Source organism: Salarias fasciatus, chromosome 22, assembly GCF_902148845.1.
Source record: "Salarias fasciatus chromosome 22, fSalaFa1.1, whole genome shotgun sequence".
Classification (NCBI taxonomy): domain Eukaryota; kingdom Metazoa; phylum Chordata; class Actinopteri; order Blenniiformes; family Blenniidae; genus Salarias; species Salarias fasciatus.
In genome coordinates, this window is record NC_043765.1 from 8,671,238 (window position 1) to 8,683,319 (window position 12,082).

The 12,082-nt window shown below is 40.8% G+C and overlaps 1 protein-coding gene across 1 annotated transcript in view; it reads right to left on the reverse strand.

Moving 5' to 3' along the window:
• The window catches only part of grin2da (glutamate receptor, ionotropic, N-methyl D-aspartate 2D, a), a 141,677-nt gene that overhangs the window by 24,444 nt on the left and 105,151 nt on the right, over positions 1-12,082 (reverse strand). Inside the window, exons 10-12 of the mRNA XM_030119989.1 lie at positions 6,785-6,910; positions 4,222-4,334; positions 206-322 (exon numbers count right to left, since the gene is read on the reverse strand). Coding sequence (XP_029975849.1) covers positions 206-322; positions 4,222-4,334; positions 6,785-6,910 — 356 coding nt within the window. The remainder of the gene's footprint in view (positions 1-205; positions 323-4,221; positions 4,335-6,784; positions 6,911-12,082) is intronic.

Genomic DNA, 12,082 nt, shown 5'->3' on the forward strand with positions numbered 1-12,082 from the left:
GGAAGAGCCGCTACAGAAGTCTGTGCAACAGGAGGACAATGACAATAGAGAGCCAGCACAAAGCAACAACAAGAACAGGAAGTTCTAGTCTTAATTCCTTTTTTGACAATTCTTCACTGGAAATTTATTAGAAACAATGTTTGCCATGCCGACAGACTATCGTGTAAGTTCAGCCGTTCATAAATGCACGCGGCCCTCCTCGTACCTTCTTGTCTGACAGGCCAGACACCGTGTCGATGTACTCCTCCTGGATCATGAAGGCAGCCAGGTTGGCAGTGTAGGAGGCCAGGAAGATGACAGCGAAGAAGGCCCAAACCAGCACCTGCAGCAGGAGTGCAGTGGAGGAAGATCAATGCCGGCTGCGCCTGACAGGTGTGAAAGTGTTTCAGGATTCCAGTGACACCAATTTCACATTTTGACGTTTCTGTGCTAACCAGCAGCTGGAAACTGTGTCCTGCCTGCAGGTTGGAGTCATATTTGTCAGCGAAGCACTTTAGCCTCTAAAAATGTCATTGCATGTGTCTTTTCACTGCTTTTAGTGGGTGTAAATAAAAAGGGACACATCAATACACTAAATATACAGTTTTTCAATTAAATCTGAGCAGACCTGGCACACTACACATATTTATCTTTGCAATCTGGCAGCAACAAAGTTTAACGATTCAACCACACTCCTGTGTCAAGTGTATTTACACTTTATAAGAGCTCATCCTGTCCCACAATAGCATATTTTCAACTCTGGTGCATTTATCACACAGAAAACTGGTTTAAAGAGTTCAAAACAAATTTTTAAAGGATATTCTCATTGTGAAAATGAACACTAGAACAATGTGACTGCAAAGCTGGGATTAAGAATTTAGCATTCTGCATCTAAATCCCAGTTTCTTAAACACTAAACGCCACAATGTGGGACAATAGTGAAGCGTTAAAATGTTCCTCCTGACAATAACAGGACAAGGTCAATTCTGAAACAGCGTGAAAAATGAAGGTTAATCAATTCCAGATGTAATAGGTTATTTACCATATTGTTGTTAATTCACATGTTTCATAAACTGAATGAATTAGACTTAAAATTTATACTTTAGGTATTTAGAGTCGTCAATGTTGACCTGACATAAGTTAGTGTTTTTAAATTTAAGCACTATTTTGCAGGAGGACTGGCAAGATGGCGAAAATATAGAGATAAATATGAAGGGGATGGATGATATATGCAGGGATAAAACTACCCAAAGCCAGAAAGACACACATGCACACGCACACACACACACACACACACACACACACACACACACACACACACACACACACACACACACACAAAATATTGTAAGATAATAACCAGTCTATATAATCCTTGGCACTATCTAATGGCTTCATTGTGGGGAAGAAAGAAATCTGTCTCTGTTGCTTGTATTTATTGCTACTCTCCATTTTAAGGTGACGTGCTCGCATTTGATAACATTGAGCTCCAGGGGCTGTAAAAGGGGATCACCCACCGCGTCTTAAAAGACAATATGTACTCTGAAAGCATTTAGCAGGAATAGCAGATGGCACGAATCAGATGCCAAGTGGAGCTGATTGCCTTTTTGCCCCACTGCTAGCTGACTGGTTATTTGCCACATCCTCTTGTCAGAAATTAATATTTTCTCTTAATGGGGCGAGCAGCTGTGCTCCGCTAAGTGTGTTATCTTCCGCTGCAAACATTTGGAAAAATGGCTGTGATGGGAAAAGCATATACATCAGAGGATTTACTGTGACACTGAAGAGCAACTCCACGGCTCACTGTCGTGTCTTTTTCAAGATTTTCGTGACGTGAGTGTCAAAATTTAGCAACAGAAAAACATGCAATTTACCAGAAATGTAAAATTAAATAGCAAGGCTAAAAGCTTTACCAAGACAAAAAAAAAATAAATAAATAAATAAATAAAATGAAATAATAATAATAATTAAAAAAAACCATTTATAATGACTATGTAGAGCCAATGTTCTGCACTTTTCAGCCATGTTGTGTTTTTCCTGTTCACACAGAAACGGAGAGCAGTACATTCAAGAAAGTTTGCACTCGAGTCTGTTTTCAAAAACCTTTTCTGAGACCCCAACATATATGAACAAAGAGAAAGTTTTAAATTTTCATTTGCTAAAGTTGTGTAAACAGGACCTATGACTTCAGCAAAACTATTAAATCAAGAATTATGTGATTGTCATCCTTTAATTAGCATAACATTTAATTAGATTAAGCTAAAAAAAAAAAAAAGAAATATAGAAGTTAAAAATCGTGGCACCTTTGTCAATAAAGGGATTATTGTCAGAGCAGGACATTTATCTATTGTTAATGTTGTTTTTTTGCTTCATGAGTAAATGAGCTGAATACAATTATCATAGAGTAACTTCAAGAAACCCTAAATAACAGTCACAGGGTGTCTGAAGATCCCTTGAAAGCCTGTTTGAGAGCTTTGTTTTGAGACACTTGGACTCGTGTGTTGTTTATTTTACTGGAAGGTGCTGCACTGCTGTTGACATTCAGCCAGGCACCAACTCCGAGATGTGGATTAGCCTTAACGTTACATTTGCACTTGCAGCCGGTGATGAACGAGGCTATTTACTTCCACAGCACTGTGTGTTTGTGCCAAAAGTTGATTTGCATAATTTTCTTAATGAAAACGATGAAAAATTTACAGTCTCAGCTCTGGAAACTGAGGAGTATTACAAAGAAAAAAAAAAAAAAATCCTGGATGGAGGAGATGAAGGACTGCACTGTCTCCCTGGTGAGCTTTAAGACCTTTATACCTTTAGTGAAACCTATTAAATTTTTGATATTTAATATCAATAAAACATTGTTGTCAATTACCCGTCAAGTGGAGGCTGACAGACGCTGGATAGGCTGCGGCAGATATTAAAAATGAATGGATGAATAAATGTAGTTTCATTACTAAACCTCCAATAAAAATTGGGCTCATCTTGTAACTGCTGCTTGTGATTAGCTGTGCTCGTCTCCAAAGATCTGTTCGCCGGCGAGCGCGATGAAAGTGGATCGGATTAGAAGCAGTGGTGGTTTAACAGGGGAAAACTTAAACACACTGTTGCACCTTCGCAGGATTTTTGTCACACTTAAATGTAATTGGATTTAGTAAATGATCAATTATGCTTTGAATTCATCACTGAGAGACTCGCAGCAAACTTCCCAGTTTAGATGAAAACAACATTTACGGAGAGAAAAAGTAAAAAATAATCCTCCTCTCCTCTCGTCTGACCTTCTTTTTTGTGAAGCTTATTGAGCCGCTAATGAGTACTTGAGCTGATTGGGGTTTTGGAGAAAAGCACTTGGGTCGACAGTCAACACCTTGAGCTCTTCACCTCATGTGGCTCTTTACTCTAACTAGGTTTTTTTCTTGTCATCTTGTGAGTTCCAGTAATGTGGTTAAACAAAAAATATTTGCATTTCAACATCATAAAATATGTTTCTTTGCAGTCTTTTATCTGAGATTGATCAAGGAGGTCTTTTCACGTCAGACTAAAACATCCCTTTTTAAAGTCCCTGTAGAATCTGTGGAGCATTTGGAACCTTTAAATTATTATATTAAATTATATTAACCTTTAAATAACACCTTGTTTGTAATAATCGGAGTAGTGGACTCCAGCTAAGAATCTGCCATTGGCAGCAATGATGAAGAAAGCAGCATTGCTGCCTCTCTCTGCTTTGTTGTTAGATAAGAGCTTGCTTCAGTGTAAGCCAAACGAAATGGTCATTGTTTCCTAAACTCCCATTTCTCTTGGATGAGTGTCTTTTTAACTGCTAAATATCTCAGTCCTCTTGACAGTTGCATGAAGGATGAACCACTGTAAGCAACATAATAAATGCTGGCTTTCCTTTCTGACACCTGTCCTCTGCTGTCTGTATGTTGGTGGTTTATTTCAGCTGCTCTTCCTTGTTGGCGTTGGTCCATGGTTATGACAAACAGTGAATCTGTGGTTGACCCACAGAGTTCTGAAAGCCCAACTGATGAACTCATCATTAAGACAGATATACTGTATAAAAGACTGACTAACAACAGCACAGAGTGTTGCGTTAACTGTTGAAAGAAAAAGAGGAAGTACCTGCACAAGCATACAACATGTTTTGATACAGAAAAATCAATTCATATAAACTCAGTGAAGAAAAATAAGCAAACAGCAAACGGGCAAGTGAGCAAACAGGCTCTGAGAGCCGAGCAAACGCTTTACCATGATCTTGCTGGTGGTTCCTCTTGGATTCTCCACAGGCACAGAGTTGTTGAAGACCAGCGCCCAAAGCAGCCAAACAGATTTACCGATGGTGAACTTTGACCCTCCAGTCTCTGAAAGAGCCGCAGAGACAGAGTAGGTTCAGGGAGGCTTTAGAAGATTAAAAAAATTAATAAGAAGAACAACACCTGTAAATCTTGAATTACAAAGACTTGTATGGATAAGGTGAAGAAGACAGATTGATGGTTCAGTGGAAGTTCCTGCCCTCAAGCTTCTGGCAGCTGGAATGGGATGAAATGAAAGTTTTGAAATGTTTTTTTTGTTGTTGGCCTCGGTGTTTTTATCTGCTGACAGATTTTTCCACTTTATTTCTTTATGGTTCCTTGTTTTTCAAGTCTTTGTTGCGATGCTGTTATTTTTGATTTTATCCTTTTCTCAAAGTTTAGTGTTTGGTCTTTGGGATGTACCAATTTCTATCCCAGAGTGTTCCTGGCCTTGAACGGCGCTGGGACGTTTTGTTTGTTGAAAGTCTGTCTCGGATTCCTCATCCATGGTGTTGGTACTCTTCCGTGCTGTTCTTTTTCTCAAAGCCCAGAGGTGGAACCAGGACTTTTAAGCACTTCTCACAGATGTTTGTGTTCCTCTGATTGAACCTGAGTGCTGGTGGGAGAATCAGCAGCTCCGTGGTGCTGCGCTCTAACAACCAGTCACTGTTACAACGGGTGGTGACAGGAACTGGTCTGTGGATGTGAGGATGATGCATTCCATACTGTAGATACTTAGTGAGTTTAATGTTATTGGCCACTAAGCTGAGATGTTTTGGGCTTTTATTTTGAGCCAAATTCCTGCTGGACTTCATGTTATGTTGATGATGATCTTACCTCGTATTTGGCAAAACTGTGGTGGACGTGTGACCCAACCAGTGTTTCCTTCCTCTGAACTTATGGGCTTAAATATGATTAACTCAATCTAATAGAATTGCTTCTCTAAATAAAGGAGCTATATAAAATGGAGGAAAATAGAAGGACATCAGTTAAGAAATACCATTAATTTTCCCACTGAAACCTGATGGTGACCTTGGTAAATCTTTATAAACACTTGTTACAGACATGAAAAAGGTCTCTTCGAGCTCTGCTGAGATAATCACACTGACCTTCAATTCTAATTGCGAGTACTCAGCTAATGGACGAAGGACAGGGTCACCCTTTCAGTAGATGGCTCGTGTTTAGGTCCTTCCACCGATAGAAATGCCGTCAGGCAATGGCAGATCACTGGTGTCACCTCACTGTCAAACTCATTATAACTACTTAACAGTAAGGAATGTTGGATGGGAATACGTTGCAAACAAACTGAGAAGGATTTTTCATGAATGTACACAGTCCATACCTTTGAAAGAAGCAAACATCGACACTAAAAGAAGTGAGTGAAGTTAAATGCTCAACGTGATTGAGAAAAGACTGATCTGGAGTTATTAAACCTGGCAGTAGACTCTCTGGTTTTGAAGGAACAGTCATTAAGCTGCGAGGTCTGTGAAGAGCGAGAAGGCCGGGAGACGGAAGAACAAAAAGGACAGATGGAGTAATGTGGCTTCTTGTTAAATGTTAAAGACGAGGGTAACATCCCTCTCTGCGCAGTGAGCCATCTTGTGCCAGAGGTAAAGTACGAATGTGATTGATGGAGAAAGAGAGAGAGAAAAAGGATGTAAAAGCTGGAAATATTGTATTTTAAATGTGGAAGATTAAAGTGATTTTGTCTACTCAACCTAAACAACGTACCTTCTTCGATCAAAACTAAACTGTTATATCAAACGTTAAAAACACACTTCACGAATTTGAGAGGCACTGGAAATGACGCTATATTATCTTCCAGACTGTGGTCAAGTGGTACATGCTCTCGCTTGCAGTTCTAATGAGGTTAATATGTGACGACCTTCACTCTCCACTTATTGCTTTGTATATGATTTGTTTTCAAACACCGTCAGGAATAAGACCTGTTCCTGCCCAACCATCATAAAAAGTCCAAAAATATGTGGATTTTGTATAAAAAAAAAATGAAAGACAAGATCTGAACAGGGTGCTTTAGCAAAGACAATGCAACAGAAGTGACAAGCCGCGATGCACAAACACCTGACTGTCGCTGTAATTCATTTTAATGCCACTTGTGTCAGTTTATTAGGAGGTAATGAAGAACATTCCCAGATGATTACTGGAAATGAATGCGGCTGCACACACGAGCAGGGAGCACATATCTGGAATGAATGAGCAAATGACAAGTACTGTAAAAACGTCAAAATCAGCCCCCACCACATCGCTGGCTCTTGCTTCATTAGAACTAAAAAAAGCAGATTGTGGGTGCGGAGTGATTGTTTTGACTTATGAGAAAAAAAAAGAGAGAGAAAAAAAAAAGAGGAATACTTTGCATAATTTGAGCAAAGCAGCCTCCTCAAATCAGCCCCCCCTCGCTTACATAACTGACAAAGTGACAAGTTGGTGATAATGTTGTGAAATGAGCAGTGGCGGCGGGTTGATTGGCGTGCCGGCGCCGGAGTGACTCCGTCTCTTACTCTTGGCGCTCTGCAGGCTGCGGTTGTATCCCACGGGGCTGAAGAACTCGAAGATGAAGACGGTGACAGCCACCACCGACAGGCACATCACAAACATCATCACCCACACCGCTGGGCTGTAGGGCTCTGCAACACACACGCACACGCACACGCACACACACACACACACACACACACACACACACACACACACACACACACACACACACACACACACACACACACACACACACACACACACACACACACAGGAAGTTTCAGAAGTTTGCCTGTGAAGTAGCACCTTATTGATCGGACTGCTGTACATCTTAACTGGACTGTCGACAAGAAAAAGGAAATCAAGGCCTTTAATGGATAAATGAACGAGTAAAGGACACACTGTACTCAGTCAAAAAAGCAAATCTCAAAAAGGACTTTAGGATTAAAGTGTAAATATTTGATTCAGTTTAGCTCACAAGACAGAAGAGGTGATTAAAACGGAGAGAAAAACAACAAGAAAAATAGTTGGGGTCAAAAGACAGTTAAGAGAGTCCAACAAATTTCAAAACGATACGATTAGAAAGGAAACTTTCAATTCCAGAAGCAGGGATCAGTGTAGACGAGGACAAAAAGAGAGGAGCATGAAACCAGTACCTCAACCTACAGCAGCTCTATACAGAACATGTGTTGTTCCTTTAACTGGAAGCTGGTTCCACAAAAACAGGAGCCTGACAGGTGGAAGTTCTGGCTTCCATTTCGGGAGGAAATTGTAAAAAGCCAGGGAGGCTCTCTTTAGACTATATGATACAATAGAGGTTGGTTGTTAAAAGAATGTTTTCAAATTCTAGGTTCAATTCGGTAAAACCTAAAATAAAAAAAAGCAACGAAAAAATATGAGAGAAGATAATGTTTTAGGGAGAAGTTGCTCGTTCCCACTTCAAAAGGCAACGTTATCATTCTTGTTGAAGGTGGTTTTCCAGCAACCCGTGTAAACTCTAGATCAGCTCTTTTCTCCGAACTCCTCAGGGGGAAGAGGTCTTTAACAACAAAATGCTCTTCTCTAACTCGAACCGTCTGCTGTTTGCAGCCGAGCAGGAAGCGTACTTTGTGTTTTCAGAGCTTTTTCTCTTGAAACAGCTGCTGTGCGAGGCCAGAAAACACTCACAGTTGGCGAGGTGAACCAAAACAGTGCAGCGGTGGGCTGAAGCACACACAATGGGATAAAAAGTTTTGGTGAAGTTTTGAAGAGAAAGGGTCAGCTGGGGGTGGCGCATCTAGGAAGGTTTGTGACAACAAATGAACAGTTTTGCTTTATCATACACTATTTTTATTGAAAAACTCTTCATCCTGCTTCAACAGTGACACCGCTGAGCTCCTTAAATAAATTGTGACAATATAGTGTGTATGTGATGTTAGAGAATAAATAGTCAGATCTGTGTTGTGCTGACCTCCATCTCTGCTGGAAATTATGACAGAAATGTTGGCTGTGATGAACTCTGGCTTACTTTGTTGGCAAACATCTCAGAGGAGTGATTTAAGCAGCTTGGCTGATGAATAAACAAGTTGAAATTTCATGCTGCAAAATGAGGATAAACAAAAGGCGAAAGAGAGAAGACAGGGAAGGAGCGAGCTCCATGAGAACACGCTGGGTTCTCTCAGCTGTTCGTTCCACCGCGTCCATGTCAGCTCAGATTCACGCTAAATACAAGCTGCCAAGTAAAAAAAAACACTTCCTGTCTGAGGGAATAAGAGGTGAGACGGGCTTCACACAAACACATGTTACAAATACGCAGAAGCGGGGTATTTTTTTTTTTTTTTTTACGGCTTACATAACCAGCAAATAAATAATGAACATTCTGAGAGCTTTAACTACTTTGGATTAAATCCTTCACAAAGTCTTAAACCGAAAATGGGATGGAAATGAAATAAATACTCACACTGAATGGATCATATTGGAAAAGCTGGAAATTACAATGAGCAACATGTTATTACAACTTCTGTAATTTTGGTCCCTGAGCACTGCACTGCACCATCACACCACTCACACACTATATATCACACAAAATGGAAGCGATTGGGAATAGCCATTCAGCGGGCGCTGAGGCACTCGGTGCACAGAGGTGGCGAACCTTCCGCAGAGTCAACAGCTACAGACTGTTTGCTCCTTCCTGTTTCAACAAGACCAGAGCACAAAACAAGGTCCATAAAGACCTGGACGATCCAGCTTGACTGCCTTGGCCTCAGCCCCACTGAAGACCTTTGGGATGAATCAAGGCAGAGCCTTTGAGCCAGGCCTTCTCATCCGTTATCAGTGTCTGACCTCACAAATGGTGAAAAATTCCCATGGACACACTCCAAAACCTCTTGAAATGCTTTCCTAGAAGTGTTGGAGCCGTTATACCTGCAAAGGGCAGACCGACATATTAAATCCTGAGGTTTAAGAATGAGATTTCACTCATATTTCTATATGTGTGTGAAGGCAGGCGAGCGAATACCTTTGGCAATGCAGTGTAGTCTGTGTAGTGAAGGTTAACTATGTATAGGACGGGTTAAATGCAAACAAATGAACTCCTCAAGGGGATTAATAAAGAAAATGTAATTGAAATATGAATTAGTTTGCCTCTTCACAGCAAGAGGAACTGTGTTTGATTCAGGGCCGAGGCCTTTATTCCGCCTTCCACAGTCTGAAGACATGCTCGGGAAGTTAATTTGCTCTGAATCAGCCATGTGTGGTAGTTTGTCTCTCTGTGTTATCCCTGTGATGTTATCCAGTCGCACTCTTCTCACCTTGAGCAACGTGGGCGGAGAAGAAAAACGGATAGATGGATTATCACTTCTGGATCTATTTCACAGAGAAGGAGTCAAACATAACGTCACGTTTGCATTACTTACATTCATCTTTAATTTGCTATCAGGGATAAGTGTCATTTCTTAACTGCATGACAAAGCATGCCAGCAGTACGTTACACAAACGGCAGGAATATAAAAGCCTCCAGGCATAGAAGGGAGGAAATAGCTTCTCCTCATCTTGTCTGTCTGCCGGTTTAACTGGCGCCGGCAGAAACGAGCACACACTTCAGAGATTTTCCAAATTAGTGAAGGATGTAGCGGCCGTGATTGACGGCTGCAGCATTGGCAGCTGCAACCGGAGAGGTCGACTCATCCACACCTTCGTCTCTCTGCGCTACATCCAGGAAGACGCACTCAATCAAACCCGAGTACCCACAACAAACAGCAACAAGATGTTTCCATGTGAGGCTTTTAGCGTCAGTTTTCCTGCAGAGAGACACACGTTGATAAAACAGGTGGAGAGAAGCTCCGGATTTACGCACTAAACCCGCTGCCAGGAAGGGTTACTGTGCTTTCAGGGCTGGACGAGCTGCCAAACGCTCCGCCACCAGGCCTTTAATTCCCACCCTGGATTTGGCTGGCCATATCGCCGGTGCTGAGACAAGTGCCTTTTTTTTTTTTTTTCAGGCATCATTTATTTTTACTCAGTCTTTAATGATCTATCGTTTTATTAAACTTGGCTTGGCATGTATAATAGATAGAAAGTCCTCTACACAGGGACAATGTTCACACCCAAGGAGCTGAAATGCAAATGGTTGAGGAAGCGAGGAAGACAATGAAGATGTCTCATGTTATTGCAATTCCTTAAACTGCGAAATTCTTTATCTTTGCAATTTTGTTTCAGAAAAGTTTTTTTCTGAAATGTCCCGGAAACAGCAGGAAGACTGAAAACGATGTAGTCTTTATTCATAACAAAGAGCACTTGGACATTCGTTTGGACAGACGATAAAGCTGGATTGTTGTTACATCTGATTCTCAACTCTAAACCTACCAAGTCCCAGAAAATTATGGACTGGGAGCCATGACACTCTGAAAACAAACATTATTGCATGTGCAGAAGAACTATTAATTCCAGTTAATTTCAGAACTCTGTTCATGAGTAGAACCAAAGCTTTCGGTCAGGAATGTTACATCTGCTGCAGTACTCAACGCTTTGGTAGCAAAATGCGAGGGCAAAGAATTGCGTGCAGAATTATATCAGTGTGTCGGCAGACTAAACCGATTCAACGTGTGAAGATAAGATTTTAATGATTTGTGCTTTATTTCTGTTAACTGATGGTTAAAAGACCAAAGATTGTAGTCAGTGCTTTTATTGCATTCCTTGATGTATTTCAACATGGCCGACTCATGTTGTGTGTTTTGAAGAACATTTTTTTGAGAGATTTGAGTGTGCTGCGGAGCTTGTTTGTTAAATAGCATTTTAGCGGTAGCCTCGGGAAGGCAATTTAAAAGTGATTTAAAGTATTTGATTATTTTCTGTGGAGTGGAGTTTTCATTAATTTACTGAGAAATCTTCCAGGGCTGTGTTGGCAGTATTCCTGTGTGGTTTCTTTGTGGAGTTTGCATGTTCTCCCTGCACAGGTGAGTCATCGACTGGTGCTCTGATTTCCTGCTGAAATTCATTAGGCTCGTTGTTAGTTGATGTGTGTGTTTGTCTCTGTGGGTCCGAATGTCATTAGTCTGATCATGTATTCAAGAAGAAATGAGGCTGCGTGTGACCCTTCAACATGAGCTTGACACCACCGATTTAATGATTCTCTTAAACTGGTGAAGCATGTAGGAAGGGGGGATGGGCGGATGAATTTAGTAAAATAACTACATTAAGAAAAACTTTGCTTTGACTATTTTTTGCATGTAAAACAATATGATGTACATTTCAGCTGAACCTCTCAGATGAGGTTTTATTCGCTAGTCCGTGTACGTCAGCTCTGTCAGCTCAACGTGTCCAGAGTATTTACGAGTTGGTCTTCTCGTGGATACTCTGCCTTTTGAGTTTAATACAGTCACAGACCCTATACGCCTCTGGTTAAATCAAATTTACCTTTACAAAAGAAGAAAGGCGGAACGTGGTTACCCAGTGCTCGGCAAACACTGAAGGTTGCATTTGATTTATAGTCAATCATTCAGGCAAGAAGTCTGAAGAAGCGCCGTCAGCCTTGAGTTCAGATCCAAAGTGCCTCTTCTGTATTTATACACCACTTCTCAGAGGGTCGGGTCCATATATACTCTTCAGTCTGTGACATATCTTTCGAATTAAGTTTAGTCATTTGTCAAGCAAGTGACCATGTGTTCTTTATGTCTTTTGTATACGTGTTTCTGTGTCTTTCTCATCTCCTCATCCTGCTCAGGAAGTTACAGATTATGTGATGAAATTATTTTATATTCACACTGGTTTAAGAATTTATTGTGTCCGATCAATAAGGTTAACGAAAAAAACACACAGCATCCTCACATATTTAGGCTTTATTT